Raw genomic sequence first — 22205 nt, 5'->3', positions numbered from 1 at the left:
TTGGTGGTTCAACACTTGACAGGTTCTTTGAATGTCAGGGCGGACGAACACAGCCGCAGGTACATGATGGATCACGAATGGCGTCTTCCCTAGGAGGTGGCGCAAGGTCTCTTTCAACAGTGGGGAGAGCCTTGGTTAGATCTATTCGTCACCGAAGAGAATGTGCAATGTCAGCAGTTCTGCATGTTGGAATTTCCAAGGCGGCACTCGCTCGGCGACGCTTTTCATCACGAGTGGAGTTGCGATCTATTGTACGCCTTTCCGCCTATACCACTTCTACCCAACAGCGACAGTTGATTCCATTTGACTTGCCTCCTGAAGTCTGTGATATAATTCTGGCAGCCAGGCGTCCCTCCACTAAATCTGTATACACCTGCAGGTGGAACAAATTTGTGGCATGGTGCACAGCAAAGGCTGTAGACCCCCTTTCTGCCCCTCTTTCAGAAGTCATTTTGTTCCTTCTTTCTTTGCCCAACAGGGCTCTGCTCTGGGCACTATTAAGGGCTACCTTTCAGCAATTTTGGCCTTTCTCAGGCTCCCTGATCAGCCCTCTCTTTTCAAGTCCCCCGTCGTAAGTAGATTTCTCAAAGGCATTACTCACCTTTTTCCGCCTAATCAGTTTGTGATGCTGCAGTGGGACTTGAATCTGGTTCTTACTTATTTGATGTGCGCTCCTTTTGAGCCGCTTCACAACTGTCCTCTTTGTTTACTGACTTTAAAGACTGCTTTCCTGGTTGCCATCACCTCCGATAGGCGCGTGAGTGAGCTCCAGGCTCTTTCCATTAAGCCTCCTTTTCTGTCTGTTCACCTGGACAAGGTTGTGCTCCGCACTAGTCGTTCCTTCTTGCCAAAAGTTGTTACTGCCTTCCACATCGGGCAAATTATCACCTTGCCACTTTCTTTCCGCCTCCGCACCCTTCCAGAGAGGAAGAGAGGCTCCACCATCTAGACCCAAAACGTGTGCTCTCATTTTATCTGAATCGCACGCAACAGTTCCCGGTGGATGACCAGCTCTTTGTTGGCTACGTTGGTGCCAAGAAAGGTCGAGCTGTACACAAGAGGACTATCTCCCGCTGGGTCGTCTTGTGTATAAAAGCCTGTTATTCCCTGGCTAAAAAGGAACCTCCGGTCTGGCTACGCGCCCATTCTTCCAGGGCGACAGCACCTACTAATGCATTGGGACGTGGTGTCCCCCTGCAAGACATCTGTCAGGCAGCCACGTGGGCCTCGCTGCACACTATTACTAAGCATTATTGCCTTGACAGCAAAGTCCGGAGAGATGGCTTCTTTGGCTGTTCTGTTCTCCGTGACTTTCTGGTGTGATCTTGGTTCGCAGACCCAGCACCGAGGTTGGTATTGCTGGGATATCTATTCTAAGGTAAGGAATCTATCACTAACGTGTCTCTTTCAGATGCACAAGTTACCTTCGGCAACGATATACCTGTAAGAGACATTAGTTAGTGATGGATTCCTTACCACCCCACCCATCCTCCCCATTCTGCGAACTGATTTCTAGGTTTACGGTCATCTCTTTCAGGGCCCTGGTTTCAATGCACCAGTGGTCAGTATCTTGCATGGCTCTGCATTCCTGGCGCGGAAAGTCGTGTACAGACCGCACATCAGGGTGCGAGGGTGGAGTCTAAGTAGCTTCCGCGACGTCATCCCGGCGATCACTATGCCTACGACGGGTGCGGAGCCGCACAACACCACTTTCCGACGAGCAGGGGTACTGCTGACAAAGTAATTCTAAGGTAAGGAATGTATCACTAACTAATGTCTCTTACAGATATATCGATACCCAAGGTAAGTAACTTGTGCAATAGATGTATACTTAATTATTAAAATTGACATCCACTCTTTAACAATCGTACAACCAACACGAAAAAGTGTGTATGAAATATGCCTTGCCTCAAAGTTTTTCTAAGACATTTGTCTCTTTTGTCTTTACATTTTAGGTTAAAGATTTAGTTGCAAGGATATCTGGAACATGGCAAGAGTTACTAAACAACTCGAAACCTAACAAGGTGAATTAGATAAATGTTTGGCTCTCATGTTTTTTTGGCCCGTTTATTTTCAATTTGTCATGTATTTGAGTTTGAATATTCCTAATATGCCTGCGCAAGTAGCATTGTTTATTCCACTCTTGAACTAGACATGTGCATATTTTATTTCACCAGCAGTGCATCTTTTATAAATTTGCATGCTTTGGATTATCATCTATCACCAACCACTGAGTTCCTGGTACTTTAACCCCTTGCCCGCGGCCGGAATATCGCTCCTGTGCTGGACATTCCGATCGCGGGCGTGGTCATGACAACTCCCGGACGTCATCGGCACATGAGCACTGTGACGCATGACGGACGGAAGCCGTCATCAGCACGCAAAGGGTTAATAAAGCAGTGTATATATTATTATTATTGTTTTTTCACATTTTTAGATGGCTTCTAACCAAAGAACTTTGAAAACGAATTTACACATTGCAGAATCTTCATCTGAGAAAATATATCCATACTATTCATCATTTCATTCCAACTCCTTTTGCTCTTATTTTGGCAATCCTGATTTTCTTACCAAACATCCTGCTTGATAGAGCCTTGAGGTTTGGATCTCCACCAGTTAAGTGAATCCCAATTTATTCTACACAACTCCCCTGTAAAGGGAATCAAATAGGACTGTGGGGTTTGGCCAGCGTATGTTTTCTCCGCCAGTATGGCAGTCAGGTCAGTTAATGCGGTTTGCTTTCTGAGTCATTATACACATGTCCTGTGGCATATGGCCAGCGAGGTACTGATGGGGATCCCAGAAGACCTCTTTGGCTGAAACGATTCATTCTGAATAAGATACACCCAAACATGTTATCTGTGATGGTCTAGATACTACTGATTGCCTGGTGAGGGCTGTTGGCAACAGTCTTTTACTATGTCGACCTGGAATTTTCGGGGATCTACAGGCCTCCCTCATGGATATGCCTTTCTATGGGTCAGTCCTTTTTCTTGAAAAGGCATACTCTGCCCTGCAGCTGTTTAAAGAAAGTATAGCCATGTCACGTTCTTTGATCTGTTGAACCATGGCAAGCATTTTCCAGATGGTTGGCTTATAGGCAAAGACTGCCTTTACAGCTGATACAGCAGTCACTTCAGTCCTTTTGAATCTGTGGATGTGTATTTATTACAAAGTGGATAGGGCAGCATGGGCATCACTCTTCCAATTCCTCCTACCCTGCTGCAACATTCACCAAAACCACTTTAGTGTGCCCTAAGTGTCTCATGCCCACCAAATGGGGTTGGGGCAGATTAATCATGTCCTCCCAGGGTGGCAATCCATTACGTCCGATGGATAGGTCTTACAAATTGTTCCATAATAGTACGGGGTTATCTGGCCACTTTTGGATGTGCGACCTCTAAATGCCTTCCTGTACAAGGACAAACTCAAAGTCCTACCCATGACCCAGATCATTTCTGCTCTCACCCATGCAAGTAGATGGTGTCCTTGGATCTGCAGAATGTGTATTTTCATTTAAGCCATCTTGCAGTTACATAGCCTTTCTCTGCGGTTCAAGGTAAGCCCAGGACCATTTTCAATTTGCTGTGCTCCTCTTCCTCACTAGTGCCCCTTAGGCATTCACAAAAGAGATGCGGTGGCCGCTGCCTACCTTTTGAAGATAGGGATACCCGCCCTACCTAGATGACTAACTGTTGAAGGTGGACGCACCACAATGAGTCATATACCACCCACAGATGATTGGGAACCTCCTGACATTGTAGAAGTTCAATATCAATAAGGCAAATTTGCATCGGTCTCCTTCAGAGGCTTCCATTCGTTGGAGCTATCCTAGACACTGTGCAGTTGAGGGCCTTTTTTCTGCAGCAAAAAGTTCAGGAAATTTGGGCTATGATGCTGAGGTTTCATCTTTCATCCTGAATCTCGGAAAGAACAGCTCTTGTTGGCCTCTTAGCCACCTGCATTCTCCTTTTCAGCTACTGCTACGCCAGGTTGCAGCTCTGCAGTGGTGGCTGCTCAAAAGCAATTGCTCCAGCAGCAGGCCCTTCCCTCTTCCAAACCCAGTGCTGATCATAGTGATGGACGAGCCCCTGTTGGGCTGGGGAGGTGGAGATCAGAAGTCTGGTGTCTGACAGAAGCCCGGCTTCATGTCAGTCTGTCGGAGTTGCGGGCCATTTGTCTGGCTCTGAAGGCCTTCCTGACGTCCATCAATAAGCAGCTGGTGCAGGTTCACACAGGTAACACTAATGCCATGTGGTATTGAAGCAAGCAGAGCAGAGTGGGCTCCGGAGCCTTATGCCTATAGACTGTGCCTCTGGAGTTGGGTAAAGCGTCTGGGCTTCTCCCAAATCATGATGGCTAGGAAATGGAACACCATCGATGCAGATGAATTTCATGCTATATTGACAAGCACTATTCCTTCCATTGACCACAATATCCATAGTTATGAGGAATCCATTTGGTCTTGAATGCAGACCGCCAGCAATAAAATTGCTCTACTGAAAAAATTAAATTGGCCCGTCATGACGCTCAAAGATGGTTTACCCCTGTACTAAAAGCGTAGAAACTTGCTCTTCGTCATTTAGAAAGGAAGTGGAGACATAATTAACAGGAGGTAAACACTCCTTTGCTACAGCACTAAAAGATTATGAAAAGGCTATTCTAAATGCCAAAGCTGCATACTTCTCATCTAGAATTCTAACTGCCAATAATACATCAAAAGAAATCTTTTCTATTGTAAACGAACTGACCAACTAAGAGTTTCAGCTAAAATTACTTCTACCCAGGTGTTTTGTAATTCCCTGAATGATTTTTTTATTGATAAGATTTCTACTATTAAGGCTGGTATTCCTCTCCACGCTGCTCAAGAGCGCCCCCCTCCTTTGCCGGTGAATGCCCTCTCTATTCAGTATTTCCCAGCCATCAGTACCCAGGCCTTTTATGACCTACTGCTAAAGTAAAATCGGGTTCTCCCCTGGATTGCTGTCCTCCCCATATTCTGAGAAAGTTCTTCACAGCTCTTCCTGGCCCAGCCCTTGCTTTGTTGAATGAGTCCTTGTCGCAAGGCTGTGTCCCTAATGCCTTTAAAGAGTCGACCGTGGTACCTCTTTTGAAAAATCCTGGGCTAGATCCTCTGTCATTACCTAACTATCGACCTATTTTCCTGCGTCCATATCTGGCTACGGTCTTGGAGGCTCATGTGTGCAAAGTGCCTATATAATTTTTGGGAACAGTCGGACTTTCTTGATTCGTACCAAGCAGGGTTTCATCTCGCACACTCCACAGAGACAGTGATATTGGCAGTGCTTGATTCCCTGTGAGAGAGAGCTGATAAAGGGTTCCCTCAGGCCCTGGTGCTATTAGATCTGTCAGCCACCTTTAACACGATCAACCATATCATCTTGACTGACCGTGTCAGGGAGGCTGGCATCCAGGGTTCAGCTGTTAGCTGTATCTGCTCTTTTCTTGAGGGTCGTTCTCAGGCAGTTCGCATCAATCAGTTCATGGAACCTAAGCTAAGACCGCATGTAGGGTCCCGCAGGGATCCTAACTTTCACCCTATTTATTAAATCTTTATATGCTCATCTTGATTCGATCACTGACGGAAAGGAAATTCATCACTTTCAATTGCGCTGATTACCTACAATTGCTGTTTACCATTGATAATACTGCACAATCAGATCTGGAATTTCAGTCTATCGTGTTGCATATCGCCAATGGATGGATTGCAACCATCTAAAACTCAACCCAAGTAAGACCGAACTGGTCTTGACTGGTGGCAGCCAGAATTTTTGGTGCCCACATTTTTGGCTGATGGAACTTGGTCCTTCCCCTACTCCATCCCCTGCTGTTAAGAGCCTTGGGGTCACTATAAACAATGATTTATCATTAAAAATGCAAGTGGGAGCAGTGATCTCTGCCTGCATCCTCCAGCTGAGGAAGATCTGGAAAATAAGCAGACTTTTGACTCACACAGCCTTAATACAGGTAGTCATAGCCTTGGTGCTATCACATTTAGACTATGCCAATTCAGTTTATCTTGGCATGCCTTTATACCTTATAAAAAGGTTGCAGTTGGTGCAGAACCAAGCTGCCAGACTGATTTATCGACAACCGAGGTGGCAACATGCCACCCCATTGCTGAAAAAGCTGCACTGGCTTCCGATAAGTAAGCGATGTGCTTTTAAGGTAGAGTGTCTAGTGTTTAAATCCTTACATGGTTGGAGCCCAAAATTCATCAACTGCCTCATCACAAAGTACATTCCTTCACGTGATCTACGTTCTGCTCATCGTCATCTGCTGTCAACCCCCGCTTTTAAGTTGAAGCGTCAAGAAGGCTGCTGGTTTGCCATCTTGGCCTCAAAACTGTGGAACTCGTTCCCTCCGGAAATCAGAGCATGCACTGACCTGTTGAAATTTAGAAAATGCCTCAAAACTTGGTTATTCACTCAGGCCTATGAATAAGACACATTAGGTCAGGAATACCCGAGACTCACACTGGGTTAGGCATGTCTGAGACCAATTGGTGTACGAGCACTATACAAATCTTTTATAACATAACATCATGAATCACCTGGCAGGATCGCTAAATGTCAGGGCAGACAAACTGAGCAGACCTCGTTTGGCAGATAAGAAATGGGTCTGTATCCTGATCTGGGTCAGGGCAGCGAATCTTCTAGCAGTATGGAGAAATCTGGCTAGATATTTTTGCCACTGTCAATCAAACACGCAGTTGCCTCTAGTTATGAAAAAGATCAAGAATGACTGGGCCCAAGACCACCCTAGTGCCTTCAAATTTGGCCAGGAGTGTGTGGTACCCAACACTTGCAGGCATGAGCATCAGTCCTCCAATCAAGCTACCTCTTCACAAATATCTTTTTTGCTGCAACAGGCCTAGGTCCTCCACCCAACTCTATGCAATATACACCTGCATGTGAGGAGATTGACTTGCTGCGGTGGATGCCACCCTTGCCACCAGCGCCCTTCCACAAAATCCATTTATGGCAGGTGCTAGGACAAATTTGTGGCAAGATTGAACCCTTACAAGCAAAGCTGTCAGACAGGTTTTTTTCTTATTATCTTTGGCCCTACAAGTCCTTGCGGTAGGCAGTGTGCGCTATTAAAGGGTTTTGTCTGCTCTTTCAGCTGTGTTACATTTAAATGATCAACCGTCCTTGTTTAAATCACCTGTTGCAATGAGATCTATTAAAGGTTTTACCCACGTTTTCCCTCCCAAGCTGTTGTGATGCCATAGTGGGAACTTAATTTGCTATAGACACTTCTCATGGTTCGCGCTTTGAGCTCATTCATCGCTGCTCGCTGCATTTCCTGCCTTTTAAAGACCATCTTCCTCATTACGACTACGTCGACTGGTCGCATGAGTGAACTTCAGGCACTTTCAGTGGATCCTCCCTGCTAAATAATATGATATCTTATCTAATGGGGAGGAATATCTGGTTGGACGTATACATCATAGGAACAAGTTATTTGCCTTCGGTAACACTTTTTCTGGTGGATACTAATACTCTATGTAACTGCAGACTCCTCACTTTCCATTCCACGTACCCATTCTGCGAATTTGTCTCTTTTTAACCCCTAAAAACTCAAACTCCCAAGTTATGATTCTGCACACTGGTACCAACAATGGTTTACACCATGTCCAGAAGATGCAAAAAGAGAAAAATAAGAAGTTGACAGCGCACAGGGGTGATCCTTATATGAGGCTAATGGCATGTGGGGAGCACTGCGGATAAAATGTTTATGATCCAGTCTGGTGCTTTGGAAGTATTCAAAAATGAGGAATGTGAGATAACCAAATTACCAGTGCATAGACAAAGGTAAGTAACTTGTTAGTGTACAAACATGATAACACTCTTTAAAATTCAAAAAGTGTTCTTGAACACGTGCGCGTGTTTCACTTTAGTACTTTGTATCCCTGCACTGAGCTACCTTTATCAGAAGTGGTAGTTTCCGAGGTTGAACGCATTTATGACCCATCACTGCCCTAACAATGATGCCTGAGAAGTCCGCTTTCCTGTGCCACCTATGCAAGGCCAATTTCATTAATAAAGCTGATTTATGTACATATATATGTGTGGGTGTGGGTGTGGGTGTGTGTGTGTGTAGATATATATATATATATATATATATATTCACTGAAAAAAATATAGGTTTCAGGCCCTATATAGTTAGGAATTAGCATTTAAAAAAAACATTGAAATTGCTCCTATATAGTTAGTTGTACTAACTATATTTCGCGCACCCGCAATCCACTGCTGATGATGTCACATATTACATCATTCATGACATGGTCAGTGACATCACTGATGACATCATCCAGTGAATGTGGTTTGCTTCGTTATTTAAATATGCATTATAAATATATAGCAATTTGCATTGAAGAATGAGTGGATATATAAAAATAAATATTTGGATGGAGGATTTAGTAGCAGTGTAATTGACTGTTTACTTTACCAATTTATAGTGTCTCACTAAATATAGTGGATAGAGACTAAACTGCGTGAATATCTGTATCACTTTGTCAGTTGTTGTGTAAACTGGTTCTCCAGTAGTTACTAGCTATGTGAAAGTCTATATTAGTTATTGATTAGTTAACTGAGTATTTGTATGGGAGAGTGAATGTGTGTGTGGTTCGGTGGAGGGGGTGTGACTGCCCAAAGATGTGTGAATAGTTGATTCACTAGATAAATGAAGTTAAAACTACATGTTCTAACAGTTGTTTGGGTGAGTGAATATCTTTATGGGTGTGGTGATGAGCAAATATATTTCTCAATGGTACATGTCCAACAAACTAGGAAAATAAAAGAGAAGTGTATGTGTCAGTTGTTGTATATAAATAAGTATACATAAGACTCAATGATTGTGTGAGTGACTGTATTGATAACTTTATACTTGTAATAATGATTTTATACTTCACTAAGTATGACATACTATCTCAATGAATAGATGAAGTTGTGTTTGTATAAGTGTGTAGCTAAGTAAGTATGATCCATTGTTTGCATGAGTGAGTAGGATGACTTCATATGTGAATAAGTTGTGTGCTGGTGTGTAATGTCGATATAGCTGTATAAGTATTTTTGATAGTGTTCTATTGTTCATTGACAGCATGTATGAGTGAATCTACAAGTAAGTGATTAGATGTGTGTATACATCTAGGAATCACTGAGTGGGTTTTTAGATACTTGTATTGCTGTGTCAATGGATTCAAATATGATACTCTGTATTTTACAAAGAGTGATGAAAGATTTTACTAGTGTCATTTGAGATGTCATCAGTGATGTCACTGACCATGTCATGAATGATGTAATATGTGACATCATTAGCAGTGGATTGCGGGTGCGCGAAATATAGTTAGTACAACTAACTATATAGGAGCAATTTCAATGGTTTTTTAAATGCTAATTCCTAACTATATAAGGCCTGAAACCTACGTTTTTTTAGTGAATTTAAAAGGTTTTTTATATGCTAATTCCTAACTATATAAGGCCTGAAACCTATGTTTTTTTCAGTGAATTCGCAAGGTTTTTTAAATGCTAATTCTATTAGCGGATAACGTTTAAATATGTTAATATCCTTGTGGGATCACCTGAGCAGCCCTAGGGGGTCAGGTTGTTTCTACCCTGGCCCCTTTTTGCATTCTACACGTTTGTTTTTCTGCTTCTTTTGTGCCTCGGTCTACCTAGCACAAGATGAATGCCAACACTTCCTGGTTAGAAGTATTGACAGCCAATGAGCATGCTGCTTTCCTGTGAAAGGCATGCTGATTGGCTGCTACTGTCTGTCAACACTCCAAACCAGGAAGTGTTGGCAGCCATCTTGTGCCTCGGTAGAACCAAGGCACAAGAAAGCAGTGAAACAAAGGTGCAAAACACGCAAAGGGGGCAGGGTAGAAGCCCCCTAAACCCCTAGGCCTGCTCAGGGGGTCCCACAAGGACCCCACAGGCCCAAAAATAATTTTGTTTCTGTTTTTCCCCGTGGTACGCTCAGGGTACGCGTACCTGTTAGCGTACATGGCATCGCACCCAGAGCGTACTCCGTGAAATTTTCAAAAAAATAATAGTCTTTTTGCCCTTCGGGGTCCTCCTAGGCCCCCCTGCGAAAACCTAAGGGGTCAGGGGGTCTCTACCCTGCCCCCTTTTAGAGTTGTCCCCTTTTGTTTTTCACCTCTTGTGTCTCTGTTCTACTGAGACACAAGATGGCGGATTCTCCGGACCGTTTGGAATGTTGACAGACACCCGAGAGCCAATCAGCTTTCCGCTCGCGATCTTCCGTTGCGGGCCGGGTGCGCTCGAAGCGCATATATATATATATATATATATATATGTGTGTGTGTGTGTTTTTGAATTTAATTTTCATAAAAACCACTGGAGCAATTTTCACCAAATATAGAAAAGGCACTCCTGCGTACCAGTCCCTACAATTTTGCAAAGTTTGGTGTAATTCCATTCAGCGGTTCGGGCTGTAGCCGTGTCTGAACGTCCTATGGAAATTAACATGGGGAAAACACGTTTTGGGACCCCCCTTTTTTCTCGGCCCCCGTTTGACGAATCCCCCCCAAAACTTTCAGGGAAGGAGCAGAACTGAGCTGGCCAAAATTTTGGGAAATTGTACGCAATTTCCTCAATCGACGCCAAAGTTATTCCCAATAGAATGTTGCGGATTTCCTATGGTAACTAGGTCCTAACTGTATATACCTACTGGCTATCGTCAGTAGGATATATATATATATATACATGTTCGAGGCATGTGGGCTGCTGAATTCATATCTTAGCATAGATCGCCACCTAGTGTTGGGTCCGGATGATTGCACCTTGTTGTCTTGGAAGAGCCTTCGAAGTATCACGAGGTATGTGACTTCTCCCTTGGACTATAGTGCGCATGGGCATCCACTCCATCCTTAGATTGTTTTTTTCCGCCTTTGGGTTCGGATGTTATTTCCTATACTCCAACTTCGGAACCGAAACTAACTACTTTCTAAGGCCAAAAGGCCTTCGAACTAGACGGTATTGTTTTCGCTCTGTACCCCTCGACTCCATTAAACCTTTCATCTTGATCCGGTCGTCGACGCGGGCCATTGGGCCTTATCGAAGCCACATGCGACTTTCGTCAATGGAAAGGAGTCCATTTAAAAGGCGCCCACAATGCCACTCCAAATTCCCGCATACTGACAAGCACACAGTATGCAACAAGTGTTTGTCACCTGAACACAAAGAAGAAAATTGCCCAGCGTGTGCCCAATTTCGATCCAAGAAAACCATCAAGAATCGACGGGCTCCCAGGCAAGAGATGCAGAAGTCTGCACCGGAACCGGAGAAATCTTAGAGGACGAACAAGATCTCCCTGAAGCCGCCGACTCCGATCTAGAGATCGTCACCGTTTAGGACCAATCGGACTCCGATGACCAGATCACGCTGAGGCAAACTGTGAGTACTCAGCCCCCCCACCCCACTCAGCCCAAAAAAGAAGGCTCTGGTCGAAGCATCGCCGAAAGGCCTTAGCCAAAATCGAGATATTCCTTTGGAGACCCCACGGCTCGGCTCCGAAGCCTAAACACACGCCTTCCGGTAGCCCAGGCTCGAAGAAAGACATCGAGCCAAAACGAGCCTTCCAGCCAAAGGTAGTCGAACCGAAAAAACTGGTCGACCCAAAAAGCGCAGAACAAAAGAGGGTGGTCCACCCAAAGGTCATCGACCCGAAGACGAAGGTCGTCGATCCGAAGGGCGTACACCCAAAGAAGGTCGTCGAGCCCAAGAAGCCCTCGGCACTGAAAAACTTGGAACCGAAGAGCGTAGTCGAGCCCAAGAAGCCCTCGGAACCGAAGAAGGCCGTCGAGGCCAAGAAGGTCGTCGATCCTAACAAAACAGATGAACTAAAAAAGGCCGCTGATCCTAAAAAAGGGGCCGATCACACAAAAAAGACAATCAACCCGAAAAAAACCCTTGCTTCGGACAAAAAACTTACCGAACCAAGAACTCCCGTCGATCCGAAGGCCGTCATCGACCCTAAAAAGGGCGCTGATCCAAAAAAGGATGCTGAAAAGAAAAAAGGCGCCGAACCAAAAAAGGTTACCGACCCGAAATTGGCAGTTGAGCCCAAAGGACCTCCAACACCAAAGGCCCTCGAGCCAAAGACTCCAAAACAAGTCAGTAAACCGAAGCCTTTGACGCCAAAGCCATGGACTGTCGAGGAAGAACTCTTCCATCCAGTTCCGGTGACAGAAGAGCAACCAAAATTATATGTAGACCCTAAAACAGGACACGTGGTAGTTTACCACCGAAAGAAGAGGCCCTTACCACAAGACACTCCTTCTCCTGTTCCTACTAAGAAAAAAGACTTTGGGACATCTCCCTCAAGACCTTTTACTACTCCTCCTTTTTTCCTGATATGCCTTTTGTACCTTACTCTCCCACACATTCTGATTACAATGAGGGAGAGGACATGGGGGAAGATCCTCAGTACACTTATGATGAACCAGGGGATCCTGATCCACAAGATGATACATGGGATGACCAAAATGATCCTGACGAAGTGCAACCCATCCCAGACACTTCCCCATACCCTACAAAACCGTCGCCTACAGATGACACTATCATGTTTAATCAGCTTATAAACAGGGCAGCAAAATATCACAATGTTGACATGCACACTGACCCTATAGAGGAGGACTTTTTATTTGACACTTTCCCCACTTCTGAAAAAAATGTCAAAACACTTCCTATGTTTAAAGGGGTCCTAAAGCACGCGCCAGACATATTTAAAGATCCTGCTAGGGCGCGGGTGCTCAATCCCAGGATTGAGAAAAAATATAAGGCAGACCCTACTTATATAAAACAACCGTTGCCTTTAGATTCATTAGTAGTTGCAAATGCTCGTAAAAGGGCTAACTCGCAGACAACAGGAGAAGCTCCCCCTCCTGATAAAGAATCTAAAATACTAGAAGCCTCAGGGAAAAGGGTAGCTTCACAGGCCGCAAATTCATGGAGAATTGCAAATACACAAGCTCTTGATACGACAGAGCACACTACGACCAGCTCGAAAGTCTCATGCAACACCTACCAGAACCTTTTAAGGCGCAGGCTAACGACCTCATTCAGGAAGGCAAGTTCATTACCAATGCCTCCATCAAATGTGCGCTAGACGCAGCCGATACATCGGCCCGGTCTATCAATACCAGCGTTCTACTGCGCAGACACGCGTGGCTACGCATATCTGGTTTTAAGAATGAGGTGCAATCCACCATCCTCAACCAACCAGTAAACCAAGATTTCCTGTTTGGCCCCGCAGTAGACCCCATTTAAGATAAAATGAAGAAAGACACAAACTGCAAAATTAATGGAGGCACTTCAGTTCCAACAACATCGAGGTTCCTTTCGTCGCTCCTCATATAGAGGCGCAGGAAGAGGCAACACATCACAAAGGTCCTCTACCTTCAAATCTAATACCCAGAGCACTTTTAAGAAAGGCTTCAATAGAGGAGGTTATAGGGGCAACAATAACAAAGGCAGAGGACGTGGAGGCAATAACACCCGAGCCTCAACTGCCACCAAACAGTGACTTCATCACACTCCCTCCAGACCATCTAACACCAGTTGGAGGCAGAATCAACCAATTCCTACCTGTCTGGAACGGAATTACCACAGACAGGTGGGTGAGACAAATTATCCAGTATTGTACTCACTGGTACTCACTTCTACTCTATTTTTACACAAAAGATACTCCAATTGCACTATGATATAGCGTGTTGCTAAATAGTGCGTACTTCTAAAGAAAGGGATGTAAGTAGTGGTATGGATCACGCACTTTCCTACCTAGGGTATGTGGATCATGCTAATCATGACCGTGTTTGTTAAGGGGGAAAAACAACTAGTTCTTATTAGTTACACTCACACACCCTAGTGGTGTCATGCTTCATCATCGGGTCACCACGATTCCTAAAAGTCGAGGTGGGCTCAACCACAGTGTTGGGTAGCTCTTTAGATAGATGAAGGGCGGGGGACTTAAAGATAAAATACCTGGAGCTGACCCCTGGTTTCCCTTTATTCTTGGGTCAGATCCGGTTGTTAAAAGATAAATGAATTGGGTCTTTTCTGGATTTTAATGGTCCTAAGACCCTAGTGCCGACATGTTTCAGTCCACGGGGGCCGTAAAGGTCCAGGACTTTCTTCAGGGCAATTAACAAGATCCCCCTTTATGTGTGGGAAAATACAGGATGGGAGTCCCTATCCTATTCGTGTTAGGAGGGAAGAGTAGCTTCTCCTCATGAATATAAAAATGTATTGGTATTGCCAGGCTCCATCTGTAGGGCAGAAAAATATATATACAAAGGAACAAATTATGTATCCACATGGTGATAGTGAATAGGCGCGTGACCCATGTATGAGCATGCTACATTCTGTGTGCATGCCACGAAGGTGGAGTGCTGGACCCCATTCAGTGCCAGTCACGCATACGTGATTGTGTCAGGCTCCAAATAAAACGATGTTTTCATTAAATTATATTCTGTGTTCTATTGTAACATCGTATCTATCAATTGGAGATTTTTGAATAAACCGTGAATTAAAACCAGTGGTCGCAGTCTCAATTGCAAAAAAGACACATTCATTGTAATTAGCGTATAGGTAATACTATACTTTCACCAGGGCTCTCATACATGCCGCATGCACGCTCGAATATAACTATGCTGTCAGTAATACATTCATGCAGCCATGCATACTTTAGTGCTGTTGTTGGCACTTACCCAAACTTTGGGGGCTTCGTGCGTCTCGACGGACCGGGATGGGCAGTGTGGTCCTAAGAGTTTGATAATTACAAGGGATGATTGCCGATAATCGTATACCCAGATTGCTAAGACGGAGATCCGTCGGAAGAGCAGGAAAGCCAGAGTAAGTGTAGGCATCCGGCAAACCTTGCTCATGTTAGGGGGAAAAGGATTGTTACGATGACTTACTCAGATAGAGGTCTCACCAGTCTGCTGCATCTAGCGATATCCCGGTCCCCGGCTCTTCGAGAAACGAATGACCGGGAGATCGGACTTAAAAGTTCTATTTGCTAGGTGTGTTCACTTCCGGGAGTGACGCTGTCAGAGTGCGTGAACCGGATGTGGTCGGCGCATTTGATGATAGTTTGACCCTGAGTTTCTGGTTCTGAAGTGAAGATTCATGGGATAGGTAGTTCCACAATCACGCTGTTGAAGAACCACGTAACTTTATGCATAAGTGTGATAACAGAAACGGATTGTTAATCTCATGTGCAGTTATTCATGATTAAATTTACAGTTTGATGTAATTGGTCTCTATTTTTAGGCAAAGTAAAAGAAACGAAAAAAAGGAGAAACATTTTTTTGAAAAAGTTGAAAAAAGGGGGGGGAGAAGGAATTGATAATGACGCTGGTCATGTGATGTCATGGGTCATCATCAAAAAGTGATCATGGGGATGGCTAGGACTGCCATGCAAATTGTGTTGTAACACTGTTATGATACAATCATCTTTTTATCTGGCCCCAAGGTATGGAATCATTTAATCCAACTTCATGAGTCTTTAACCGGTAAACCCATCGTTGTTCTTTCTCCAATAGTGTTTTCTGTAAGTTGTTGGTTATCTTCACTTTTTCAATGACAGTCCATCGGATATCAGTGTCCTTATGATGTTTTTCGACATAGTGGGCTGTCAGCCTGGTCGCTGTAATAGCTCTTCTGATGGTGCTCCTATGCTCACAGATGCGGGTTTTTACTTTTCGTGAGGTGATCCCTACGTATAGTAGGTTACACGTGCACCTGATAAGGTAGATCACCCCCTCTGTATTACAGTCAGTGTGTGATCTCTGTTCCCATGGAGTTGTTAATCCTAGATCGAGATGCTTTGTATGATCCGTGAACGCGCATACTATGCACATGCCACATGGGAAATGTCCCACTATGCACATGGGAAATGTCCCATCACTGGTTGTGCATTCCAGAGGGTAGGTTGGATACTAGTTCTTGGCTGAAAACTGTTGGTATTCACCAGAGAGTCTCTCAGACTCCTGTTTTTTTTAAAGGAAAACATGGGTTTCTCAAAGGTTAATTGATTAGATGTCAGTATCCCCCATTTTTTGTTTAGGATTTTTTCACTTCATTAGAAGATTTTAAGTGACACGGAACATCGATGGGTAGCACGTGTGCTCCCAGTATAGCCTGCCTGTATATGAGCCACTTTGAGGAGTTAAACATCTGGACACCCAATCCATATACCATCAACATATACAGGTGGTACAGATACATTGACGACGTTCTAATGATCTGGAAAGGGGAGGAAGAGGACCTGGAAAACTTTTGAGAGTTGGATCAACCAACTTAACCCCCATCTACATTTTACAATGAAGAAAGACAGAGAAACAGTACCATTTCTAGACATCAATATCATCTCCAAAAACGGCACCTTGAGTAGCTCCCTGTACACAAAACCAACCGACAATAACAGTCTACTGAGATTTGATAGTGCACATCCACACACCCTCAGGGAGAACCTTCCAGTAGGACAGTTCCTACGAATCAGAAGGAACTGTTCCATCATTCAGGACTACAAAAAAGAAGCAAATATCCTTACCCAGAAACTTCAAGAGAAAAAATACCCAGCGAATATCATAAACAATGCCAAGAAAAGAGCACGTAACACCCCTAGGGACTCGCTTCTAGAAACCCATGAACGAGCCGAACCGCAACAGTTGATCTGCATCACCACATTCCACTCATCATCTAATGAAGTGAAAAAAATCATAAACAAAAAATGGGGGATACTGACATCTAATCAATTAACCTTTGAGAAACCCATGTTTTCCTTTAAAAAACAGGAGTCTGAGAGACTCTCTGGTACATACCAACAGTTTTCAGCCAAGAACTAGTATCCAACCTACCCTCTGGAATGCACAACCAGTGAGGGGACATTTCCCATGTGGCATGTGCATAGTATGCGCGTTCACGGAGCATACAAAGCATCTCGATCTAGGATTAACAACTCCATGGGAACAGAGATCACACACTAATTGTAATACAGAGGGGGTGATCTACCTTATCAGGTGCCCGTGTAACCTACTATACGTAGGGATGACTTCACGAAAAGTAAAAACCCGCATCTGTGAGCATAGGAGCACCATCAGAAGAGCTATTACAGCGACCAGGCTGACAGCCCACTATGTCGAAAAACATCCTAAGGACACTGATATCCGATGGACTGTAATTGAAAAAGTGAAGATAACCAACAACTTACAGAAAACACTATTGGAGAAAGAACAACGATGGGTTTACTGGTTAAAGACTCATGAAGTTGGATTAAATGATTCCATACCTTGGGGCCAGATAAAAAGATGATTGTATCATAACAGTGTTACAACACAATTTGCATGGCAGTCCTAGCCATCACCATGATCACTTTTTGATGATGACCCATGACATCACATGACCAGCGTCATTATCAATTCCCCCCCCTATCAACTTTTTAAAAAAAATGTTTCTCCTTTTTTTCGTTTTTAGATTTCCTTAAAAATAGAGACCAATTACATCAAACTGTAAATTTAATCATGAATAACTGCACATGAGATTAACAATCTGTTTCTGTTATCACACTTATGCATAAAGTTACATGGTTCTTCAACAGCGTGATTGTGGAACTACCTATCCCATGAATCTTCACTTCAGAACCGGAAACTCAGGGTCAAACTATCATCAAATGCGCCGACCACATCCAGTTCACGCACTCTGACAGCGTCACTCCCGGAAGTGAACACACCTAGCAAATAGAACTTTTAAGTCCGATCTCCCAGTCATTCGTTTCTCGAAGAGCCGGGGACCGGGATATCGCTAGATGCAGCAGACTGGTGAGACCTATATCTGAGTAAGTCATCGTAACAATCCTTTTCCCCCTAACATGAGCAAGGTTTGCCGGATGCCTACACTTACTCTGGCTTTCCTGCTCTTCCGACGGATCTCCGTCTTAGCAATCTGGGTATACGATTATCGGCAATCATCCCTTGTAATTATCAAACTCTTAGGACCACACTGCCCATCCCGGTCCGTCGAGACGCACGAAGCCCCCAAAGTTTGGGTAAGTGCCTACAACAGCACTAAAGTATGCATGGCTGCATGAATGTATTACTGACAGCATAGCTATATTTGAGCGTGCATGCGCCATGTATGTATGAGAGCCCTGGTGAAAGTATAGTATTACCTATACGCTGATTACAATGAATGTGTCTTTTTTGCAATTGAGACTGCGACCACTGGTTTTAATTCACGGTTTATTCACAAATCTCCAATTGATAGATACGATGTTACAATAGAACACAGAATATAATTTAATGAAAACATCGTTTTATTTGGAGCCTGACACAATCACGTATGGGTGACTGGCACTGAATGGGGTCCAGCACTCCACCTTCGTGGCATGCACACAGAATGTAGCATGCTCATACATGGGTCACGCGCCTATTAACTATCACCATGTGGATACATAATTTGTTCCTTTGTATATATATTTTTCTGCCCTACAGATGGAGCCTGGCAATACCAAGACATTTTTATATTCATGAGGAGAAGCTACTCTTCCCTCCTAACACGAATAAGATAGGGACTCCCCTCCTGTATTTTCCCACACATAAAGGGGGATCTTGTTAATTGCCCTGAAGAAAGTCCTGGACCTTTACGGCCCCTGTGGACTGAAACATGTCGGCACTAGGATCTTAGGACCATTAAAATCCAGAAAAGACCCGTTTTATTTATCTTTTAACAACCGGATCTGACCCAAGAATAAAGGGAAACCAGGGGTCAGCTCCAGGTATTTATCTTTAATTCCCCGCCCTTCATCTATCTAAAGAGCTACCCAACACTGTGGTTGAGCCCACCTCGACTTTTAGGAATCGTGGTGACCCGATGATGAAGCATGACACCACTAGGGTGTGTGAGGGTAACTAATAAGAACTAGTTGTTTTTCCCCCTTAACAAACACGGTCATGATTAGCATGATCCACATACCCTAGGTAGGAAAGTGCGTGATCTATACCACTACTTATATCCCTTTCTTTAGAAGTACACGCTATTTAGCAACACGCTATATCATAGTGCAATTGGAGTATCTTTTGCGTAAATATATTTCTAGGGAGGACATACTCCGGTTTCACTTCCTCTCCGAACCCCCCGACCCCTGGGGAATGCCCCAGTAGGTCTCTTGTGATAATGAACTCACTTCTACTCCACACAACATACCACCCAAACACCGTCCTATGTCCAAAGAACACATAACACTGTTACAACAAGAGGTCCAATCCATGCTACAAAAAGGCGCCATAGAGCCAGTCCCTTTTGTACACCAAGGAACAGGAGTATACTCTCTATACTTCCTAATTCCCAAAAAGGACGGGTCGCTCAGACCCATATTAGACCTCAGACCTCTGAACCAATACATACTGTCAGAGCACTTCCATATGATTACTCTACAACAGGTACTCCCGTTACTTCAGCACGGCGACTTCCTTGCCACATTAGACCTCAAAGATGCATACTTCCACATACCTATACATCCAGCTCACAGGAAATATCTCAAGTTCACAATAGAAGGTCAACACTAACAGTTCAAAGTTCTCCCTTTTGGAGTAACTACAGCCCCAAGAGTGTTCACAAAATGTCTAGCCGTAGTGGCAGCACACCTCAGGAGGCAACACATCCACGTGTTTCCATACCTCGACGATTGGCTCATAAAAGCCAAATCGTACACCCAATGTGCAAGCCATACGTCTCAAACACTCCAGCTGCTGCACAGTCTGGGTTTTTCCATAAATTACCCAAAATCTCATCCACAACCCTCCCACATACAAAAATATCTGCGAGCTACCATAGATACATCAGTAGCAAAGGCATATCCAAATCCAGTCAGGATGGCCAAATGCAGACTCTAATTCAGAAGTTTCAGCCACAACACTCCTTACCAGCTCGAGTGTTCATTCAACTCATAGGCATGATGGCCTCCTGCATATTCTTTGTCCCTCATGCCAGACTTCAAATGCGTCCATTACAAGAATGCCTAGCACGGCCGTGGAACCAAGCTCAAGGACAACTAAAAGACCTAGTGTTGGTAGACAGTCGCGCTTACAACTCTCTGCAGTGGTGGAACCCACAAAACCTTTCCAAGGGGCGACTGTTCCAAGAGCTGGTTCCACAAGTAGTACTAACAGCAGACGCATCACTGACAGGTTGGGGAGCCCACCTACATCAATACACAGTCCAAGGACTCTGGACAGTCAACAAAAGACACTGCATATCAACCACTTAGAGTTGCTAGCAGTATTTCTGTCACAGAAAGTATTCCAAAAATACGTATACAACAAAGCTGTGTTGATCCGGACGCACAACATGACAGCCATGTATTACATCCAGAAACAGGGAGGGACTCACTCTACAACTTTCTCACCTAGTGCAGAGCATATGGAGGTGGGCAATTCCAAATAACCTTTTTCTCCTAGCAGAACACCTGCCAGGGAAAGACAATCAAATAGCGGATCTGCTAAGCAGACACAGTCACCAGATACACAAATGGGAGATTCACCCTCAAGCTCTCCAACCATTCTTTCAAAAATGGGGGCATCCAGAGATAGATCTGTTTGCCACAAACGAAAACTCAAAATGCCAGTACTTTGCCGCCAGGTCCCCACATCCGTTGTCACAGGGCAATGCAATATGGATGAACTTGCCAGGCAGATTTGCGTATGCTTTTCCACCAGCCCCAATGATTCCGCTAGTGGCACGCAAATTACGTCAGCAGTCACTGACAATGATCCTGGTTGCTCCAACATGGGCGAGACAACCATGGTACACAACATTCCTAGAACTCTCCGTGGTTCCACGTCAAAGACTGCGTCTGTCGCCACATCTTCTAACTCAGAACCATGGAGAAATCAGGCACCCAGATACCAATCAACTGAACCTAGCGATCTGGCTCCTGAAGTCTTAGAATTTGGATATCTCAACTTGCCTCCTGATTGTATGAGCATTATCAAAGAGGCAAGACGACCAACTACTAGAGCATGCTATGCAGTCAAATGGAAAGGATTTGTAATTTATTGCAATAATAATGAAATCAATCCATTAGACGCTTCCATACAAAACATTATTTGTTATCTGTTGCATCTACAAAGATGCAATTTAGCATACTCTTCTATAAGACTACATCTTGCAGCTATAGCAGCATACCTCCAGAACAGACAACACCTGTCTCTGTCCAGAGTTCCACCAATCAAAGCTTACATGGAAGGGCTTAAAAGCATAATCCCTCCAAAACATCCACCTTCACCAGTCTGGAACTTCAATATAGTACTTACCAGACTTATGGGACCTCCTTTTGAACCACTACACTCATGTGAATTGCAATTTCTAACATGGAAGGTGGCATTTTTAATTGCCATCACTTCACTCAGGCTCTAACAATTCAGGAACCTTTCATGCAAATACATGCCAATAAAGTAGTACTACGTACTAACCCCAAGTTCATGCCAAAGGTCATATCCACTTTCCATATCAATCAGTCCATAGAATTGCCCGTTTTCTTCCAAAACCCGCAGTCAGTAGCTGAGAGAGCCTTACATACACTAGATGTAAGAAGAGCTCTATTATATTATGTTGACAGAACTAAACCATTCAGGAAAACAAAGCAACTGTTCGTCGCTTTTTCACCGCAACATAAGGGTAACCCCATCTCAAAATCAGGAATAGCCAGATGGATAGTTAAATGCATTCAAATATGCTACCACGAAGCTAAACGCACTCGAACAGTTCCCCCAAGAGCACACTCTACGTGCAAAATGGGGGCATCCATGGCTTTCCTAGGAAACATTCCACTAGAAGACCTCTTTAGACCAGCTACATGGTCTACCATACACACTTTCACTAAACACTATTGTGTAGATGTGCAATCAAAGCAGCAAGCTGCTGTTGTAGGCCAAGCTGTCCTCAAAACTCTTTTTCAAACTGCTGCAGTTGGGGCAGGCGTCCACCGCTAGAGGAGATACTGCTATACAGTCTATGCTAAGATATGAATTCAGCAGCCCACATGCCTCGAACGGAAAATGCTACTTACCAGTATGCATTTGTTCTTGGCATGTAGGGATGGTGATATTCATATCGCCCACCCTCCTCCCCGGGGCCTGTCGCAGCTGCAGGATT

At 44.2% G+C, this 22205-nt stretch overlaps 1 protein-coding gene across 3 annotated transcripts in view; it reads left to right on the top strand.

The window, feature by feature from the left end:
- Window positions 1-22205, top strand: part of SLF2 (SMC5/6 complex localization factor 2) — a 374767-nt gene that overhangs the window by 329360 nt on the left and 23202 nt on the right. For all 3 annotated transcript variants that reach the window (XM_078643649.1, XM_078643650.1, XM_078643651.1), the window contains one exon: window positions 1956-2024. In XM_078643649.1, the coding sequence (XP_078499775.1) occupies window positions 1956-2024 (69 nt within the window). The remainder of the gene's footprint in view (window positions 1-1955; window positions 2025-22205) is intronic.

The sequence above is a fragment of the Lissotriton helveticus genome, chromosome 5_1, assembly GCF_964261635.1.
Source record: "Lissotriton helveticus chromosome 5_1, aLisHel1.1, whole genome shotgun sequence".
NCBI classification, from domain to species: Eukaryota; Metazoa; Chordata; class Amphibia; order Caudata; family Salamandridae; genus Lissotriton; species Lissotriton helveticus.
The sequence above is the reverse complement of the archived record's forward strand: the minus strand, read 5'-3'. Positions and strand labels throughout refer to the sequence as shown.